The sequence below is a fragment of the Canis lupus genome, chromosome 18, assembly GCF_048164855.1.
Source record: "Canis lupus baileyi chromosome 18, mCanLup2.hap1, whole genome shotgun sequence".
NCBI classification, from domain to species: domain Eukaryota; kingdom Metazoa; phylum Chordata; class Mammalia; order Carnivora; family Canidae; genus Canis; species Canis lupus.
This window is the reverse complement of record NC_132855.1, coordinates 39,723,945-39,746,208: the sequence shown is the minus strand read 5'-3', so window position 1 is coordinate 39,746,208 and position 22,264 is coordinate 39,723,945. Positions and strand designations below refer to the sequence as shown.

Below are 22,264 nucleotides of genomic sequence, written 5' to 3'. Positions count from 1 at the left end.
TATATTATTTGGCCCATGGGCTTTTTAGAAGTGTGTTTAATTTCCAAATATTTGGAAAGCTTTCCAGATATCTTTGTTTTTATTTCTAGCTTGATTCTGCTTGGTAAGAAAACATACAGAGTAAGAAATACTCTATATTTCAAATCCTTTGAAATTTATTAAGATTTATTTTATGAGCTAGCATATGGTCTAGCTTGGTCAATGTTCCATGTGCACTTAAAAAGAATGTCAATTCTTCAGATATTGAGTCTGTGGTTCTAAAAACGTCAAATAGACTAAATTGCCTGAGAGTACTGTTTCAATCTTCTGTAATCTTACTGATTATTTTCTATGTGTTTAATCAATTACTGAGAAAGGAAGTGAAAATATGTAAATATGGCTGTGGTTTGTCTATTTATCCTCTAGTTCTGTTTTTATTCATGCATTTTAAAGCTCTGTTACTAGATATTACATATTTAGTTTATTATATCATCTTGATAAACTGACCCTTTTATTATCTTGAAATCTCCCTCTAGTGTCCTTTCATTTCAGCCTGGACTCTAGCATTTGTTGTAAGGCAAGGCTGCTAGTGATAAACTTTCAGGTTTTGCTTATCTGGGAATATTATTTTTCCCTCATTTTTGAAGAATAATTTCATCAGAAGTAGAAATCTTCATTGATAGATTTTTTTCTTTCAGCACTTTTGAGTATTTCATCCCACAAGCTTCTGGCCTGTATGGCTTCAGGTAAGATATCAGCTATTAATCTTGTTTAGGATCCCTTGTATATGATGAGTTGCTTCTTTCTTGGAGCTGCAAGATCCCCTCACAGGTTTTGGCTTCTGACAGCTTGATTATGATGTGTTTATGTATGGATCTCTGAGTTTGTCCTACTTGGATTTCATGGAGGTTCTAAGAGATGGAGATTGTTTTTCATCAATTTTGGGATGTTTTCAGCCTTTCTCGCTTCAAGAATTCTGCCCTTTCTCTGCCTCCCCTCCTGCTGGCATTCATGATGGTACCCACAGGGCTGTGTTCAATTTTTTGTTTCCCCTTTTTGTTCTTTAGATTGTATATTTCAACTGACCCTCCTTCACATTTGCTTATTCTTTGCTCTGCCGAAAACATTCTAGTTTAGTTCTTTAGACATGAATTCCTTTAATTCATTGAGTATACTTAAAGGTGCTTTAAAATCTTTGTCTAGAATGAAAATCCAGTCTCTGGGCTTCCTCATAGTTCTTCTTGATTTTTTTTCTTGTGTATATGCCATACTGTTTCTTTACATGTCTCATACTCTTTTGTTGAACTCCAGGTGTTTTGAGCATTGTAATGTACAACCCTGGAAATCAGATTTGTTGTTACTTATTGTAATTCTTGTTTATTTAGCAAATTCTCTGAACTGATGCCATATAGTGCCTATTCTGTGTCATGTATGGCCCCTGAAGTCTATTAATTCGATGTTTAGTCAATGACTGGACAGAGATTTCCATAAATGCTTAGAACCAAAAACTCTTCCAGTATTTGCCAGAGGACTCATGTGTGCTGAGGCACACATTCAACACTCAGCCTGGTGGTCTACCACTCTGCATTAGTCTTCACTTCCTTTTTCTGAAGAGCCTCAAGGTTGACAGGAGGTTGAGAACTTAGAGCCTTCTCAGGTCTCTCCTGAGTATGTGCACTCTTCTGAGTCTGGGTGTGTGTTCTTCCAGATTCCCAGTAGCATTCTAGAGCTATTCAAAACCCTATGAATATCTCATTCCCCAGATGGTCCTCTCAAGTTTTTGGTTATTCCGCTCTTTGCCCTGTTATTTATTTCCTCAGATGCTGTACAACAACTAAGATGATAGCGTACCAACTGCTTCTTCAGTTAGCAGGAAGGAAATGCATACATTGCATTGTGGGGTAGGCCAAAGGCTGAGACTGCACATGTGTAGAAGTCTCTACCTTCTGCAATAATAAAATTCAACAGACATCAGCAATCATACTACTTCTGCCTTCGGGAAAAAAAAGTATGTCTGTCTCAATTTTTCTCATTCCCAACTTTTCATTTTTCTGATTTCATTCTAACAGAGTATATGCCTTTCATAATCCTGGAGCTGATTCAAATGTCAAGGTTATCATAAGCAGCAGTTTCTTACATGGAGTGGCTGTCGGAACACCTAAATTCTCAAATTAATAAAGCACATCTCTATACTCAGAACATATGTAGGTAAATTTTACTTCAAAACAGGAATTCACAATTTGAAATATACCACTATTTTGAAAAAAGGATGAGAAAACGATATATATGTATGTTTCTCAGTTAATTTTTAGTGTGGGTCAGTCAGTAATCTGCTCTTGTTTATGTAATAATGGTAAAAGGGGCAGCAGAGTGCAGTGGTACGTCTTCTCCTTTGACTTGAGCGCAGGGCCCTTGTTGGGAATAGAGTCAGGCTTTTCCACCATTAGTGGTGATGGAGATTTTACGTCCAAAAGTAATTCCAGCAAATCCCACATTCTGTAAACTGTCTCCATTCCCTCCAGACACACTTTGAGGCCAAGTACCCATAGATATTTACTTTTAACTTGGTTTTCCATTATTTCCAACTTTTGTTGAAGAATGGCATTTTCTAATTATAGCAGAGATTTTTAAGATGGTCCAATTCAGTTCACATCGTATCGCATTGCATTTTAACAGACTGTAAATTTATCTTTTTCCACATTACCTTTCCATTTTAAACTCATGGGGCAAATGCCTTAAGTTTACCTTAATCCTCTCTTTACTGACTATAATAGGTCATAAAATAGTTTAAGATGAACCTCGGGACGCCTGGGTGACTCAGTGGGTTAAGCGTCTGCCTTTAGCTCAGGTTATGATCCCAGGGTTCTTAGATCGAGCCCTGAGTTGGGCTCCCTGCTCAGTGAGGAACTTGCTTCTTCCTCTCTTTCTGCCCCTCCCCCTGCTTGTTCTTTCTCAAATAAGTAAAATCTTTAAAAAAAAAAAAAAAAAAAAAAAAAGGATGAACCTTGAAAGGGTTGTGAGGACTCAGCTAGTCCTCAGGCTCTAGAATTCTTTGAATTAGGAAATGTACCCACTACGGTAAATAATCAGTGATCACCCTTTCCTTCCACTCTAAGCTAGGAATGACACCTCTGATTCTAAGAACTGGGGGAAGTAAGAAACTCTGGGCAAAGATGGTCATAAGAAGGTCCTGAACTGAGTCTTGTTGAGAAACCCTTGTAGGTAAAGAACAGAGCTTGGGCTGCCACCAGACCTAGATTTAAATCCTAGCCTCCTCATTTGCTAGCTGAGAGATCACGAGCAAGATGCTTTGCCTCTGCGAGTCTGAGGTTTCCTCATTTGTAGCATAGGAAAAAGAACTGTACCTACTTTAAGGGCTGTGAGGAGGATTTAATGAGATCATGCCTGGCATGTAATACCTCATATTTAATAAGTTCTTAGTGGCCAAAGAACTCCAGGGTGGAGGCAGAATGACTCGCCCCTCTCTCTTTTGAAAGCAGCCCAGCAAGACCAGAGCAAGAGCAAGAGGTGGAAGGAGGTGATACGAGATAGGGAACAATGTTTTCTTTAGGCTGAATTTCCTTCTCCCCACCATACAGGACAGACTATGGTACACTTGCACAAATCTGTTCTGAGAGCCTGAATCTATTTTAAAGTCACCTTAGAACTGCTCCACTGCTAAATGAAGCATCCTGCAAAGGGGAAGGAGCCCTGGCTAATGGAATCAAAGTGATGGTGTGCACTGAAGCCCTGATGGCCAGACCAGTGTGCTGGGGGTGTGCCTGTGACCCAGGAGAGGCAAGCCTCAGACAGGCACAATTAGTGTGTCTTCTTAACTTTCCTTCTGAAGTTATTCAAGGGGACTGTGGTTTTGCCTTGAGCAAAACCCCCTTAACAGCCGGGAATCTAAAAACAAACATTATTTTATTAGGTTACCCCAGCAGATGAAAGCCGAGTGTTCCATTTGGACTCTTTTTTGGAGTCAAATGCATTAGCTAAAAACAAACCCTTTTGAGAAAGAGGGTTCCCGTTGTCCTCAGCAGCTTCTAAGGAAAGCTTGCCACTGTGCTCCTACGGAGCACATAAACAACAGGCAGTGAGAGGAATAGAATGAGTTGTAAATAACTAATATTCATTGATAAGAAAAACTATTAAATGACATATCTCAACCCTAATGTAGCACTAATCTCGAAAGATATGATTTCTCAAAGGTTTATTTTTAACAATGATCAGGAACTTTAAATATTGTTTATATGACAGTTCCTGAATCAATCAATGTAAGTAATTAACACCAATTTTAAATAGCTGTAGCTTTAATAAAAGATGTATTTACAACTTCTAAAGTATGTGATCAATACAGAAGACTGTGATTGTTTTCAGTTATGGCTTGAACTCCAGCAGGAGAAAAGGCCTATAAAGCAGGAAAATAGAGATTGCTCATTGGGAAGAAAATACATATTTCTCAAAAATCCATTCACCCACCCTTCAAAATAATAACCAAGAGCCTACTAAGTTCCAACAACTTTTTCGAACAAAAGCCTCAGTCCCTACTACAGCCCAGTCTGGGCGTTCAAACTAAAAACTGTCACAGTTTTAAAAGACAGAGGTACAATGCTTTTAGCTGCCTTGGCCTTGAAAATGAAGCAGTGGACCCCCTGAGGTCTTCCTAACATTGAAAATAGAACTCTTGGGTAAGGGTTGGGCTACTCCCGAAAGGTAAAACAAAAAAGGCACACCCCCTCTGTGGGCAGTACCATTTGTGGAAAGAACATTTCAATGCTCTTACCAGTGAACATGTCTTTTAAAAAAATCTTTGGAAAAATCCACATCCTGAAAGCATTTGATTACCCTGAATTTAAAATGGGCTTTTACTCAGTGGCAAAGATACAAATTCATCCCCTAAAGAATGGCTTCTGTGGTAAAAAGGCACATGATGACTTTTAGAGGAGAGGGTTATCTACAAGGCTGATAAATGGGGCCACAAGACAGGACTCATCAAATTCCATTACCGGAGGCTTCCCTCCCTCTACCTGAAGAATTCCAACGTGACTTGCTGAAGACCTAGCTGGACGGGGTTACAAATAGTTTCAAGCACAATTTCTTCTCGTTTTTATTCCCTGCTCCCTGAGTTATGTGCTGTTAAACATTTCCAGAAGACTGTCAAAATGTAAGCATCCTGAGGTTTACATAGGCCACACCATTAAATAACATATAAGCACAAAATTTTAAACATTGTTTTCCAGCAATGGTAAATATTTTAGCTAAGTAAAAACTGAAGCTTGAAATGCAATAAGCACTTAAATGACTCCTTTCTGTGCCAGAATTCTTATTTTCCCCTGTGCAACCCTGGCTGCTGGGATTAAGGCGACCCCAGGGAGCTCAGCAAATGGTTGTGGGTTATGAGGTGTAGCATGAGCTTGGCGACAGCATGCCACCCAGCCTCAAGAAATCCAGCCACGACTGGAACCCAAGAATCAGTGTGTTCACTTTGTGGTCAGCTTCACATTTTTTCCCCTCCTTGAAAAAAAAAAAAAAAGCTGCTACAAAAATCAGGCCTCTACCCCCATGCCCTAAGCAACAGGAGGTGGACCAAGGGCAGAGCTGAAAGACTCCATGGCCTGGCCAACACAGCAGGGGGAAGCTGGCCCCCTGGGACGGGCAGGCAGCTTGCGGGGACTTACACATCTTTCAGCTCCTCAGCATTAAGGAGGGAAATGCCTGGCTGCATGAACAGCAGCCACGGTACTGCCGGCACTGCCGACGTACTGTGCTGTCACTTCAGGAAGAAGGAAAACCCAGAACAAATTTGACGTGGTTTTCACCACATGGTGATTGCAGAACTATTCAAGGATGTCACAGTCACGCCACCCACTGAGCAGAACTCAGATGGAAATTAGGCCTCCTTCAAAGTGTCTCAAGTCACTGCCTATTCTGAACAGAAACAGCCAGGGATTTTAAAGAAACACAGCCCTCTGGCCCTATCTCCTCTGGCTTCTCTGGTTTCTTCTTTACTGCAGAAAATCGCCCTCAGCTACAGGTAAATATAGCGATAACTCTTAAAAGCAGCAGGTACAATAAATGCACCTTTTCTGAGATCTGGGTCACTGTTGTTACTATGAAAACTTGATCTTCTGTCAAATTCTAGCAAGTGAACAAAAGGAACACAGAGATTTTCACGGAGGGACTTCTGTCCACATGCAAAATACCAACGTTTGAGTGATTTGTTCTTGCAACATCACCCAAAATTCTAAGACATATTTGGAGTTTTGTGACTGGTCTCTGAGGTTAAAACAGAACTACTGGGGATCCCTGGGTGGCTCAGTGGTTTGGTGCCTTCCTTCGGCCCAGGGCGTGATCCTGGAGTCCTGGGATCAAGAACCATGTCAGGCTCCCTGCATGGAGTCTGCTTCTCCCTCTGCCTGTATCCCTGTGCCCCCACTCCCTCTTTCTCTCTATCTCATGAATAAATGAATAAACTCTTTAAAAAAAAAAACAGAACTACTGATCACTTTTCACACTGAGCACGGATGGGGGGTGAGGATGGGTAGACAGAGGGAGTGGTTTTCGTTTTAGTTTTTCAAAGGGAGCCACAGATATACACTTTCTGTTTCTGGTGAGGCTAATAAAGGTTTTGTTCACTTAGGAAAAAAAAAAATCAGACCCATGGATGGTGCTGATGCTTCACAATTTTGTTTTGTTCTGATACTCCCCAGTTTTGAACAGTAACTTTTAATGACAACCTGTTGATTGAGAAGTAGGATGGAGACTGCAACGCAGCTGTCTCTCCTGGAGTGAAGTTCTGGAGACTCGGTTCAAACTGACTGCTTGCAGGTTCTCAGCAGCCTCTTCAGAGTCTGAGAAGTCTAAAAAACCCATATTCTGTTCAAGACTAGCTCCGTTCCCCAAATGACAGTGTTGGCCCAATACCAGCAAATGTCAGATACAGCGATGTCTGGTTTTCTTATGAGGAAGGATCAGAGTAGATTAGAAAATACAATTGCCATTTCATTCCAGTTTTCATGCCCACCTTCCAGTGAAACTTCACATTATAAAATGAAAATTTTTATTAATTCTCATGGTTAAGCAACTGCCCAAAGCACTGAGGATGACCAGAGAGAAAGTGTCAGTTGGTTGGGTTCCTTGCTTATCTAGGGTGAAATGTCATTTCTTTTACTCACTCTGAACGTCAGCATACTGAAAATCAGGGTACACATGACCTTGAAGGGCCAGGAGGAGAGAGCCATGCCAATATGAATAAAAGCACCCTGAAAATGAAACATACAGAGTCCAGTAATGACAATTACTGCAGTCATTCGCCATGTGACATACACAAGAGCAAACAATAGCTTTAAAAATAGTTTATTTCCTTCTTCACAAACACTTGAGCCTTCTGAACATTATGCAAGGCACCACAAATTAAATAAAAACATTTATTAGATTCTAATTGTCTTACACGATTCAAAAATAAGTGGGATTTTTCAAAGCAAATAGGTGCCAACTGTGGGGGGCTGGGGTAGGGTTGTAGGGGGCATGAATGCAGGCATCAGGACAGAGGGCACGTGCTTTCCTACACTGTACTCAGACAGTGACAGTATGTGAGCATCAGATGAGCAGTAATTCAAAATGAGTACACCCAGGAGAGGTGCTGCATCTCATGGATTCTCTGTCTACAGGATACAATGCCTCAAGAACCTCCCTAAAAAGACCTAATAGTCTTGATACCACTAACAAAGTACGATTATTAAACATCTTCAATGTGGTTTTCATTACAAAAAAAAAAAAAAAGTTTCACATAAAAGCTTCATAATATAATCCAGAAATAGAATTAGTATATGTTTAAAATCTGAAGCCAAGCTGGCTAATTCTGATCCTTTTTTTTTTTTTATTACTTCCAGTGTTGTTTTTTTATAATGATAAATATGTACCCAGCTTCCTACCAGCTGAAACATGCATGAAACACTTTGCTCTGAGCACCATGATTGCCTTTCAGTAGTCTCTTTGGGACTATAATCCCAAGCCAAGGAGAGCAGCTCTCACTTCTATTCAGACTTGCTCCTTCCCCCAAATCGTGTTAGTGTTGACCAAATCCCAGTAAATGTCAGATACAAGCACAGGTTTGTGAGCAGAGGCCACAAGAATAATTATGAATAATTTCACAATGATCTGGTTAAGGAAACACACAGAAAATGAATGATTTCACCTTATAAAAAAGCCTCGACTTAAATTTAAACAAGAGATGGAAGTGAAAGGAGGAGACACTGTTTCCACTGGAGACGAGGCACTCTGTAGCGCCAGCACCGCCCCTCCTATGGGCCTCCACTGATAACCGCTGAGGTAGACGCCGGTGGCTTGAAGAGAGGTAGGTAAAGTCCAAATTTGTTTTCAATCCCCGCAAATGTTGCAACCGCCAGTTTGTAGCCTCCAACGTGATCAGGATTGGGAGCAGGCAGTATGATCCTGGATTTAGGAACTGGCTCTGATCCCACGGGTTTTCTAAAAGAGGATATGGGGTGAGAATCTATCATTTTTTACCTTGGTAAAAGTGACATTCAAAGGTTGCAAAAATCTGCATCAAGTAAAGGAGTTGTGGAATGCTAGTCGGTTGTATTTTCCCCTTTGAAATGAGTTTGGTCACATGGTTTCAATATTTTCCTGTATCTTTCCTATTACATCACAGGAATGAGACTGACATACCCTTCTTAATGAGCACTGAGTGTTGGAGGAGCTGCCACCTGGCTGCAGATTTAGCAGGATACTTACACGCCTCCAAAGTCAATGTAGAACCATCGCTGTAGCAATTCATATGTCAGCAAAGTTACCCCAAACTGGGGGGAGGATCGAAATACGCGAGCTTTGGAAAAAAATGGAGAAATAATAGATTTAATTCAATTTAAAAAAAATTACCTAATACGAAAGGTTTAGTTAAGAACAAACTATTTCCATACCACCAGCTCCTTTCCACAGAGCTTTTGGGCCTTCTTCCCGAAGTATTTTCCTGAAGCAGTCCATCACACCGCTGTAAGTGGTTTGGCCAGCCCGGGCGGCCACCTGTAATCGCGTCTTGATAACATCAGCAGGGGTCACTAAGGATGCTGCGGGCATGCCTGCAGGAAAGGCACCACCATCACAGTCTGGTCACATTCACACTATATAAAAATCACTGTGCTTTGAACTGCTGGCCGTGGAGAGAAAGTTAAGAGTCTGATGAAATCAAATGTCTCTTCCACCACCCTGAGAAGCACAGCCAGCACTACCCTGTCTGCAGGGACAGAAGCTGCACAGACATCCTTCACCTCCCCTTCCCCCAACTGCCTAACCTTTTTGGTATAGGACTGTATTTGCTAAAGGTTTTAAGGAATCATTTTTCAATATCCCTACTTCAAGTGGAACAAATGGAGAAAGCTTTTCTTTTTCTTTTTTGTTTTCCCATCTAAATCAGAAACCTGCAAAGTTATTAGGTCCGATTTTCAGAAGTGAAGTTTGTTATGCGTTTCCTCTTCACGCTTTTCTGTGGCTGCTGGCAGTCACATGAGGTGCCTTCTCACACACATTCAACCACCCCCTATCCACCAAAGCCTAACCTCTCCAGTTACACCAGAAAAAGACTTTACTGAGGGCTAAGCAAACACTGGTGTGTGTGTGGGGGGGGGGGGGGGAGTGGGGGGAGGATTGGTGACCAGAGGTAGAGACTCCCATAGATAATACTTCAGGATTCCTTTTTCCTAAAACTAACATCTCCAGAAAAAATATTTGACAGAAAGCTGAAAATTTATACTGGCTGATAATCAATGAAAAAGAAACAACAACAGCAACAAAATTCTCCCAAAATTACCAATGGGAAATTTTCTACAGTCATTTTATCCAAAATGGGGCAGCCCATGTTTAGATTTTTTAAAAGCGAGACTGTACTCAGAAGACACTGTCTCTTATGGTTTTATTACTTTTCCATTATGAACCTATTCCAAACCAAATTGGTCAAATGCAGATGCATAAATCTCCTTTGCTTTTTTTAAGGCTTAATAATTCTGTAAGAATTTCTGTCCAAACCAACGTGGTCTGGCTCACAAGTACATCTCATCCTTCTAACAGACAGCTTTAAAGTTATTGTGTGTGTGTGTGTGTGTGTGTGTGTGTGTGCATGCGTGTGCGCCTGGGGAAATCTGCACAATACAAGTTTGCATTTAGATTACTAAACTGCATCTCCTTCTCTTCTATCTTTACTGAGTTCCTCACAAACACCCATCCTAAGTAACGTTTTTATAAAACATATCACATTTTTTGCATGTGAAAAAGCTCACTTTATATCCAATGCTTCACTGAATAAGTCATACTGAATTTCCTTTAACTTGGAGGAATTATTTTAACTTTAAGCCAGGAATTTATCCTCCAACATAATGGGAGGAAACATGAAAAATGCTTAGAAACCCACTGTGTTCACACCACCCATTAAGTTTCACTTCCTGGTTTAGAAAGAGTTTAGCCAGGCTGTCTGCTTTAGGCATATAGTAAAATCCTCCTTGCAACAGTGAGCAGGCATGTCCGAGTGACAGTGGGAGACACACAGGCAATAACATGGGTAAAAAGTCTCCTCCAGTTAGTTTTCATAAACAGTTCCTTGTTATGGAAAAAGAGAGAAGTATTAGGGGGCAGGGAGGAAAGATATTGATTATAAAATAAATATGCCAAAAGAAACGGGTGAGAAGTTGTCTGGCAGAACTGAGTGGAAGTAGTAGCAATAGTGATGATGGTGTGTGGGTGGGTGGGGGGATGCGGGATCCTGCCTGGGACTCTCATCTGTCTCCCATCTACCCTCACCTCTCCCAGGCTGGCAGCTGTGAGGGCCTTGGAGTTACCACGGCTCTTCGTGGATGGAGGATTTCTGATGTAAGACTGACTAAATGACCCTAGAGAACAGCCTCAGGCTCCTCCAAAGCAAGGCCAGGAAAATAGTATCTACCAGAAAGAGCGTGGCCACAAGAAATCTGCTAATTTTAGGGGCCAGGGTTGGCAAATTTGCCTAGTCTCTCCTGGTTTCCAAGAGGTTAAGACAACACTGATCAAGAGGTCTCGCTTTCTCTATCCCCAAAGATGGGGTCAGCTAGGGAACAGGGAGCCTTGCAGGTTCCTCAACAGCAGCCTGCCTGAAACTTCAGTGATGAGACAAATAATGAGACCTTGGGGCTACCTACCTATGTGACAAGAATCATTTGGGGTGCTCTCCAGCCCAATATGAAATTATAACGCCTTAAAGGGGGCTTGACACCTAGAAAGTAAAGTTCATTTACAACAGAAAGAAAGCTCAGCCAGCAAAATACAACTCTGGAGCAAGAAATTTGCAATTCTCATAAATATCCCATTAGCATTTGTAAAGAATGTGCTTCTCTGTTTATGGGATACAAAGTTAATATCTATTTATTTTGGATCAAGTTTAAGAGTTTCACAAATTCCCTCTGTATCCTTATCTGCAGTATCTACTTGATGGATCAGCTTCTAAGAGAAGTGTCAAGATTTGGAATGAGAAAATACCATGATCTTATCGTACTGCTAAATTGAGGTTTTATAAAACAACAGTATGTTGATAATACACAGTGGCTGATGGCAATATACCATGAAAGGACGGTTTAAAATGGAACCAGAGGGTAGGAGGTGGAGATTCTCACGCATGCTCCTTCAGAAGAACGGAGCTTGAGAACTGAGAGACTGATTTTCCATAAATGCTTGATTTGCAGAAGACTTGAGATTTATTTCCTGGCCAACGAACATGTGGCAAGCAAGGTGTCCTCATGCTCAAGCCAATGAGTTTATGGCTTACATGCCGGTTATGACTTCTTGCCTACAGAATCGCCTATAGCCTATTCCAGAACATGGGTCCCTCACTGCGATTCTTCCACTAGTTCCGAATAAACTCATTTCCTGGTAATTCCAGGTGGCCTCGTATTATCTCTTTATTTAGGGTGGCACTATCTTCTTAGGGAATTTTATCTTTTGTAAATGTAAAATATGCCTCTGTGCCTCTTTAAACCTTGAATTCCATTTTGTCTCACATTAATATTGCTAAACTTGCTTATTTTTGGTATTTGCCTAATACATATTTTTCAATCTGCTCTCTTTCAGTTGTTCTATGTCACTGTTTTCTCAAACTTCAGATGACTAGATTTCCTTTCACAACTCATCTAAAATAAGCATTTGTTTTTACTAGGGGCACTGAATCCATTCAATCATGGTTATAATTGTGGTTATTAGATTTATTTCTGCTATCCTATACTGTGGTTTTCATTTTCTCTACTTCTAGTTGTTTGTTTCCCTTTTGATCTCCATCCCTTCCTAATATACATTTATCACAGAGGTACAATAATTACTGTATGTATAATAAATTAGCATTTATTTGCACCCTTTGCCAACAAGCCCTTCTTACATAAAAATACATACACTAGGGATCCCTGGGTGGCGCAGCGGTTTGGCGCCTGCCTTTGGCCCAGGGCGCGATCCTGGAGACCCGGGATCGAGTCCCACATCGGGCTCCCAGTGCATGGAGCCTGCTTCTCCCTCTGCCTATGTCTCAGCCTCTCTCTCTCTCTCTCTCTGTGACTATCATAAATAAATAAATTAAAAAAAAGAAAAAAAATACATACACTAAAGTCACCAGTTATTTAAATCTATTCTCAGGTTTAACTTTTATTTGCTCTGTTTCATATAGCTCCTACTTTCTCCTTTCCTATTTCACTTTTCACTCTGCTTCAGGCATGTCTGTGAAGTGTAACCTTTGAGTTATGGTAGAAAAGAACTTGAGATATGCCCTCCCTCCTGAAGGCTGGTGTGCCTGGCAATGCCATCAAGACATCCTTTCCATGGCATTTTGAAGGTACCCAGGACTGCAGATGAAAAGATGAGTCGACTTTTATTAATGATTTGTTTTGTGTCCATCTTTTATACTACTTCTCTCTAGGGAACTCCTATTAAGTAGATGTTAGACTTCCAGGACTAATCCTACACGTCTCTTACATTTGCTCTTCCTCTTTTATCTATTTTTGCTCCATGTTGTAGTGACTTCACTTTTTAGATGTCTAATTTGCTCTTTGAGCATATCCATTCTATCATTCAGACCATTTATGGCTTTTTTATTTAGACGATCCTTCTATTAATTTTCTTTTTTTTTTTTTTCTATTAATTTTCAAGAAAGGTTCCTTAAGATTCTTCCTCTCAAGGGGCACCTGGGTGGCTCAATTGGTTCAGTGCCTGACTCTTGATTTTGGTTCAGGTCATGGCCTCAGGGTTGTGAGACTGAGCCCTGTGTCGGGTATGGAGCCTGCTTAGGATTATCTCTCTGTGTGTCCCTCTGCCCCTATCCCCCTCTTAAAAAAAATAGAACATTAAATAAAAAACATCAAAAAAAAAAAAAAAACCTGTTCTTCTCAATTCTCTCTGCAGATCCTAATTATAGTTCTTTAAAAAGTTCTCCTTTTCTCTGAATTGCCTGTTTTCCCTGAAATTCCTGTTTACTTGTCTTGTTGCTTGTCTGAGGGACCTCCCGCTCTCTATTGATCCTGAAGTTCAAAGAACAGGCTCATCAGTACAGTGCTGGCTTCTACCACCTCCTAGGTCAGCTTCACCTTCAGGCTCCTCTCCTGCAGGGCAGGGCTAGCAATGGGCCTTATGAAATGGGGGAGGCCAGTTAACTAGGTACAAGGGGGTGAGGTGGCCTGGCAGGGCTGGGACCTTCCGAGTCACTGAAAGGTGGAACACTTCAGTCTGGAAGTAGAAGAAATTATTTTATATCCCTCTTGGGAAGAGCTCCCATTAGTTTATATTACTTTGGCCATCAGGGTAAAGGTCTGGAACCTTAAGCCTTCCCCTACTTTCTTCTGATTCCTTACACTTGCCCTCCTCAGGCAAGTGATGCCTTTCTTCAGAAAATAGCTCTGGCCTGGTCTAGATTCAAGCATTGCCTAAAGCTCCAGACAAAAAGAAGCAGGGAGGACCCAGCCCCACCTTCCTGCCACCAGTGCCACTCCTTAACCCCTGTTAAAGATTTACCTTAAGCCTACTCCAAAGCTAGGTGTCCTATTGTTCACTCAGAGGTTAAAATTTTCTGGGTCTGCTCTTACATGGAGAGCAGTTTTTCCTGCCAGTGTCCTGGGCTGTAGCACCATCCAGCTTAGTTTTAGAGTCAATATGCTTCCATCTCCAGCCTTCTGAGGCCTGGTGCTGACATTTTCTAGTGCCAAAAGGAGTTTTAAAACATGTATTTTCTGACATTTTAAGGTATTTGGGACAAGAGGAGAGAAAGATGAATATGCTCAGTCTATTACTTTGATTCAATCTCTCCATGACTTTTTTTTAAGGATCTAAGAATTGCTTTGAAATTATCTTGACCTTTATGTCCACATCATTAACAAATCTGTGTCAACAGTACTTCCCTTCTAACTTAATTCTTTTAATATATCTGCAAAAGCATCACGACAATCACACATAGTTAGCAATTCCCTATCTATGCATTGATTAGCTCTTAAAGATGCTCCCAAATTATAACTTAGTCTAAGGTGACTTATCCTTTATCTCACTGCTGACAGTTAAAATCACTGGGTATGACAAAACTCTAAAATTTGAGAAGCGCTAGATATCCTTTCTTTAAGATCATACATAAGCCATACTGAAATGCCCTTCATTAATCAAGAAGCAGCATGTTCATTGCAGAGAATTAAAAAAATTTTTTTTAAGGTTTAATTTTTTATTCATGAGAGACACAGAGAAAGAGGGGAAGAGACATAGGCATAGGGAGAAGGCTCCCCGTGGGGAGCTCGGTATGGGACTCGATCCCAGAACCCCAGGATCACAACCTGAGTGGAAGCAAAGACAGACACTCAACCACTGAGCCACCCAGGCCTCCCTAAAATTTAGTTTAATTTCAGGCTCCCTGCTTCAGCTCTCACCGTTGACACACTAAGGCACATTGGTCAATGAACATAAATTCACATATCAGTTAGTTAGGCTTACTCTATCCTATGAAATAATGGAAACGTTTCCATGATTTAAAGATATTCCCAGTTTACAACCAGATACATAAATCTAAAAAAAAAAAAAAAAAAAGGCAAAAAAGAAAAAGAAAAGAAAAGTCAATATTCTCCAGGTTTTGAGATCTCAACAACCACCTCTGTTAAAATACCTGCTAAAGCAATCGAACTTTAGGTCAAATAAAATTTTTAGAAAAATAGTACTTACTGAATAACTGAAATTACTATTAAAATATAGAAAGCATGATCATATTAATGTAATCCCAGACCCATCTTATTTATAAGTGTTCAACAAAAAATATATACGTACTCTATGTAGGAGAGTAACTTAAACATAAAATTATATTTTACATAAAAATGCACATAAAAATAATAATGAGACATTTCTGTATTACAATTAAAAGGTTAGTGGTCAACTGCTATTCATTGTGTTTATTTTGAGATAAGCTTTTCTCCTTTCTCTTAATGACACAGATCACTCTGGCCCTGGTATGTACTTCCTGGGATTCTGTGCCTACTCCACCTGTGTCTCTTCTCTAGGAAATGGCTTTGCTTTCACTGGCATCCACAAAGGGAATATGTGGGCCTGATCCATCTTCCAACAGTCCCCACTTGTGTATTTTTGTGCTCACTGTCCTTGCTACTGTTGCACTGGGTACAACACACGTCTACACAGAAATCTTCCTGGCCTTCTGGCTGAGCCTGCCAGCAGGGTTCTACACTGAGCAGCTGGTTGTTCGGCTTCCTCCTATGACATCAGTTAATTGCCTATCGCCAGATATAGATTATTATGCTCATCTTTTTTTTTCCCTTAGAGATATAGGCAGAAGGAGAGCAGGCTCCATGCAGGGAGCCTGATGTGGGACCCGAACCTCAGACCTGGGATCACACCCTGAGTCGAAGGCAGATGCTCAACCACTGAGCCACCCAGGTGTCCCTATTATGCTCATCTTATAACAAAATACAATACTTACTAATTCTGATACATTTTTTGGCAATTTTATTTGGATTTTAAGCTAAACAATCAGTTGCAAATGATAGTTTCATATCTTCTTTTCTAATATTTATATCTCTCACTGCTTTTTCTTCTTTTACTACATTTAATGGAACCTCCAGAATAAGCCTGAAAAACAAGGATGATATAGACACGTCCTTGTCTTATCCCTAAATTCAATGAGAATGATAGTTATGACATTTGCCACTGGCTTCTGATTTCTGTAATTACACACTGAGAAAGTAGCTTAGTTCTCATGATAGAATTTACACAGATTTGAGGAATATACTAGACCATCAAGCTTTGAGGCTAACATGTTCTTTAAAGAACAAAACCAATGACAGTTTGTCTTGTATTTTTTATACTGCAGGGAAGGACAAGGTGGACGATAAAATGAAAATAAAGCATGATGGCCAGCTCCCAAATGACTCTCAGTGACCTTTACTTCCTGTATTCACACCTCTGCCTCTATTCAGTCTCCCTGTATGTTACACAGGGCTGATTGGTGTAACCAACAGGATAGTGTAGAAACAGAGGCTTGGTCACAAAAGACATGGCAGCAACTGCTTTGCTTCCTTCCTCTTTTTTTTTTTTTTCCCTCTGTCTTTTTTTACCACCCTTCTCCCCACTCCCTTCATCCCTCTCTAACCTAGCTCGGGGTGGGGGCGGAGGACGTCAGCCACTGTCCCAAGAACATCCAAGGTGACCACCAGTGAGGCTGTGTGGCAAGGGACTGAGGCCTCTTTGTCAACGCCATGTGCCTGAAGCCACCTTGAAAGTGATCCTCCCAACTTCAGTCGAGCCTCTGGCTGACACCTTGACTGCAACCTTATGACACACCTTGAGCTAGAGGCCTTCAGATAAGCTGCTCCCAGGCCATAGAAACTGTGAGATGATCAGTGTCTGCTGTTTCCAGTTGGTCAGTTTTGGGGAAATCGGCTATGCAGCAATAGATAACGAACAGAGAAGGTATCTGAAAAACAACTCTGAAAGCTACTAGGGTTGCCGCAGGGCTAAAATAGCAGCATGTTCCAGTTCCTATCTCCAAGAATCATGTGGTAATGCATTAAATCAAAAGAGTCATATTTTTTTTACCAACATACTCACATTAGAGAGAATCTCTTTCTCCAAGGAAATGCCCCAGAAAAGAGGAAAAGCCTTTAAGCACAAAGATGGTTTTTTCAATATAGTGTATTTACATTTGTTTTTGAAAAAAAAAATCTAAGTATCTAAGGGCTAGATAAATATGCAGCAGTTAAAAATTATGTTTATAACGTTTTAAAAGATATATAAAAGTATTATCTAACACTTATTTTTTAATTTTTTAAAAATATTTATTTATTTATTCATTCATGATAGACAGAGAGAGAGAGACAGACAGAGACAGAGAGAGAGAGAGAGAGAGGTGGAGACACAGGCTGAGGGAGAAGCAGGCTCCATGCCCGGAGTCTGACTTGGGACTCGATCCCAGGACTCCAGGATCGTGCCCTGGCCAAAGGCAGGTGCCAAACAGCTGAGCCACCCAGAGATCCCAAGTATTATCTAACATTTAAAAATACTTATTATGGGCAGCCCGGTGGCACAGTGGTTTAGCGCCGCCTGCAGCCTGGGGTGTGATCCTGGAGACCCAGGATTGAGTCCCACGTCAGGATCCCTGCCTCTCTCTCTCTCTCTCTCTCTGAATAAATAAAAATATTTAAAAAATAAAAAAATAAAAATACTTATTATGTGCCAGGTACTCTCTTGGATCTTTACATTTATTTACTTTATATATGCTGATCTCTAGAATGATCTTATGAGACTAAGACTATTCTTTACTTTTTAGCAGATAGAGAAATAAGCAGAAAGGGGTTTCATAACTTGCACAGGTTACACAGGTCTAAGTGGGGAAACTGGAATTGGTTTTGTTTTTTTAATGATTTTATTTATTTATTCATGAGAGACACAGAAAGAGAGAGAGACAGAGAGAGGTAGACACACAGGCAGAGGGAGAAGCAGGCTCCATGTAGGGAGCCCGAGACATGGGACTTGATCCCGGGACTCCAGGATGCTGCCCTGGGCCAAAGGCAGGCACCAAACCACTGAGCCACCCGGGGGTCCCCTCACCCCCCCGCTTTTTTTAAAGATTTTGGAAACTGGAATTTGAACCTGTGTTGTCTGGCCCCACAGCATATGCCATAAACCATTTTGCTGCGATGGCTAACAGTGCTTCAGCTATGAAATTAAGTGAAAACCACATATCCACAGTGTGATTATAACTCTATTAAAAACTATGCAAGGAGAAACAAATTAGCAGAAATGTTAAATAGGGATTATCTTATAGTGTGGAATAACAGACTATGCTCTCTTATTTACCGTTACTTTCCAAATATTTTACAATTAGCAATATTATTTTCCTAATCATAAAAAAAGTAACAGAAGAAAGAAAATAAACCTTAAAAGAGAAAAAATCAGCCAGTAATTTCTATGGCTCTGGTAACATGGATTACTTAGGAAATTCCTACCCGGAGATAAAATTCCTTCTGGGTGATTATCTTTTCTAAGGGAAGAGTTACAGGCGCTCTTTTAGTAGTGTGAGGAGAACAGGGCTTGGAGAGAGCCCTAGACTTTGATCTGAGCTCTAACAGATATATCTTCTGGTTTTACGACTGATTTCTAAAGTAATTTACAGACAGATTCTCTTGGATTTAATGTAATGCTGGCTAACATTTACTGAGTATATGCTGTATTCTAGGCACAATGCTCTGTCCTTCATAGGTTCTTGCTTGTATCTCACAGGCACACACTGTCATCCGTACAAGTATCATCTCCATTCACAGCCATGGACACCGAGGCTTGGGAGAGGTTAGGTAACTTGTCCACGTAATACACTATTCAAGTGGTATGGCAGTTTTCCCCTTAAGGTCCTACCTCATTTCAAATAAGTAATATATAATACAATGTACAAAATAATACAAAATACATTGTATTATAACCTTTTGATAGGAAAAAATGCCATCATTTATGCACATGTAAAGGACATACAAAAGGACACAGTTAATCAATGGAAAAGTTGGGATTAAAACCGGGAATTCTAGGGGCACCTGGGGGGCTCAGTGATTGAGTGCCTGCCTTTGGCTCAGGTCATGATCCTGGGGGTCCCAGGATCAAGTACTGCATCAGCCTCCCCCAGGGAGCCTGCTTCTTTCTCCCTCTGCCTATGTCTCTGCCCCCCTCTCTCTGTGTCTCTCATGAATAGATAAAATCTTAAAAAAAAAAAAAAAGCCCAAAAAACAAAAACCTGGGAATTCTATATTCTAGTCTCAAGACCATGATTTCTTGAGAGGCAGAGTGGCCTTTATGGAGGAAGGTCCCTGAGCAGCCAGGAAAGGACAACCCTACCTCATTCACCAATGTCACTGCCTTTTAAAAAGAAAAGGGATTAAAAAAGAACTAGAGAGGAGCTTCATGAGTTCTTGCCTTCAAGGGCTCCCCAGGTACAGGGGGCCCAAGAAACAGCAAACAACTTCTCAGAGCAGGGGGTTGTTCTTCTGAGACTCAAGCCACAAATCTCTGGAGAACCACCCCTTTATAAAAACCTTTGGACCCAGGCATCCCTCCACTGCCTTAGGGTTTGTTAACTCATTAAATGTTTGCCACCACCTGGAAAGCAAATCCAGCTCATTCAAGCCTTTAGGGTCTCTGAACTAGGAGCATCAAAGATGGAATGGATTCCTGCTGTGGCTATATTCCTCTGGAAATTTACATTGTGATGTAGAAGACAACCTTCCAGCTCATCTATTTTTTTTTCCTATTGACATATTCCCTGTAGCACTGAAAACAAGAGTTATTTCCCTCTGGGGTTCAATTAACATACCCTGTTCCTGTAGCACAGCTACAAGGAATCAGATCTCCTCCACTGAGTTGTTCCTGATTCTACATTACTTTTATCTAAATATTAACTACTACTGAGAGGCCTGGGAGTCTTAGTTAAGGGTCTACTGTTGGCTCAGGTCATGATCCCAGGGTCCTAGGATGGAGCCCCACGCATCAGGCTCCCAGCTCAGTGAAGGGTCTGCTTCCTCTCCCTCTGCTCCTCCACCCACTTGTGCTGGTGCTCCCTCTCAAATAGTCTTTAAAAACTTTTTAAAAAGGTTATTAAATAACAAATACTGCTTAAATTCTGGACAAGTATTTATGTACTATTTTGGTTAGACACCTTTAAGCCCAAGTATCCATATTTTTAAAAACTCTCCACTGAACAGTTATCACTGTTATGCTGTGAAGCGAAACTCTGAAACAATACAGAACTTGGAATTCAACAATACCACAAAATGCACCAAATTTCAATGAGCCTTTTCTGGAGTTAAGAAATTAAACTTGCCTAATCTAATCCGCCAGAAGGTTAATTTCTTCTCCTTCTTTTCAGAGGTATTCAAAGCAATCTAGAGCCACCTCATTTGCACCCTATCAAGAACTCTAAGCAAAAAAGTCCCAGGGCAGTGCTATGAGAGGGGCTCAGGGAGAACAGAACTCTGCGAGGACCACTCACCAGCTATGGCGCCAGCCAAGAGCAGGCTTCCAGGACTAATCTGCCCATCTTCATTTGCAAAGGAAGCCTTCACATGAGCATAGCACGGGAAGTAGATGGCCGAGAAAGGAATGTCCCGCAGAAAGCATGCTTTGGCACCCTGTACATTTGAAAAGGAAGAAAAACCACATGAAACACATATCCCATTGAGAAGATCAAGCTTTTCTGGAACTTACCTCAGAACAAAATATTCCTGGAGAAGACCAAGTTTGTACTCACAAGTTGAAAGGGGAACAGAAAAAAAAAAAAAAAAACCCAAATTCTACAAGTAATAAATCTGAATTTTGTTTTTAAAAATAAAACTAACTTTATTGCGCAGCATGAGGAAGAAGGGAATAGTTCTCATTTATTCCAATGATAAGATTTCAATTAAAACACTCTTGGAACTCTGCCTGCAACATCCTTTTAAATCCCTACTGATGGCAAGTCATTCATTGGCATTTCAAGGAGTATCTGTTCTCAGAAGATGGGCAGCAACAAGCAAGGTACCCCTTTGTTTACATACTAGGAAGTAGACAAATTATGTAGGTGCCAGTGGAAGAGGTATGTTTTCTGAATTGTTTGAGACTCTGATGAAAGTGTTGGACTCTTTCCCAGAAAAAAATTACACATACATAAAAAATTATATACCTTTTCAAGGGGTTCATGGATCCACTAATTTATTCACATACTTACCCCTTCTCCCCCAGGGTATGAAACATTGATAAATGCTTGTTCTAAAGCCTTAAAATATTTACAATAATTCCTACCCATTTAAGAGCTGTGTGTAGAGCAATTAGCAACTAGAGCTAAGTCTTCAAATAATTTCTGGTGCCAAAATAATGCACGGGGAGGCCTTGAAAACTGATGTGTGCCCAGAAACATAGCATTCTAATGAAAACCACAAGACATATATTGTGTTTTAGGCAGGTCTAAATGGGAAGGAAGTCACCCCTTTCAACACCTAATGATTTAATGCAACTTCTTTCACAGATTTCTAATACCTAAAAATTTCCACTAAATTGAGAGATTCTTCAAAGAAAATAATGAATCCATCCAGATTCAACAGATCTAGCCAGGCTCAGTGACATTTTAGTATGGTCAAGTTATGTTGGATCTCGGGTATTTTTGCTCAAAACTAGGCTCCTCTCTGTCAAAGTTCCTTCACACTACAACATCTGTTACTATAGTCTTTGCTTTCAGACACCATCATTACAATCCTGACTCAAACTGAGACTTTTGGTAATAAAAACCCTAGTCTTTTTCTTAGGGATTGCTATTAACCTAGGGATACTGTAACTTAATTAGTTGCTTTAAATAAGTAACATAAGCAGGACTTTGTTTCATCCTAGTAAACTTCATCATAGCTTGGCCCATCCTTCTAACCAGGACCAATGCTTGGAATCTGGAATCTGTTATGTTGGCTCTTCCTCAGTCAATTCATCCATGGCCGTGTTATCTTTGTCCATTCTGTGTGTGTGTGTGTGTGTGTGTGTGTGTGTGTATAAATATATAAAAGGCGGGCAGATCCACATCAAGTACTGCCAAACAACCCACATTTCGGTATCTTGTCAACCCCCAAACTGTTGATGCCTAACTGAAAAGAGAAACACAAAAACCACCACACCCAATTCCTCCTTTTCTATAGGTGCAAACGGATGCCCAGGATGATTAATCTATCAACTGCATGTTTATTAATGGCCACACTACTGGCTTGCTCAGGGGACATCC

General features: G+C 40.6%; 1 protein-coding gene across 3 annotated transcripts in view; it reads right to left on the bottom strand.

The window, feature by feature from the left end:
• Window positions 1–7,322: 7,322 nt before the first annotated feature.
• The window catches only part of SLC25A13 (solute carrier family 25 member 13), a 185,332-nt gene continuing 170,390 nt past the window's right edge, over window positions 7,323–22,264 (bottom strand). For all 3 annotated transcript variants that reach the window (XM_072784069.1, XM_072784070.1, XM_072784071.1), the window contains 4 exons: window positions 20,516–20,654; window positions 8,925–9,083; window positions 8,740–8,830; window positions 7,323–8,472 (listed from right to left, as the gene is read on the bottom strand). In XM_072784069.1, the coding sequence (XP_072640170.1) occupies window positions 8,286–8,472; window positions 8,740–8,830; window positions 8,925–9,083; window positions 20,516–20,654 (576 nt within the window). In that variant the 3' untranslated portion in view covers window positions 7,323–8,285. The remainder of the gene's footprint in view (window positions 8,473–8,739; window positions 8,831–8,924; window positions 9,084–20,515; window positions 20,655–22,264) is intronic.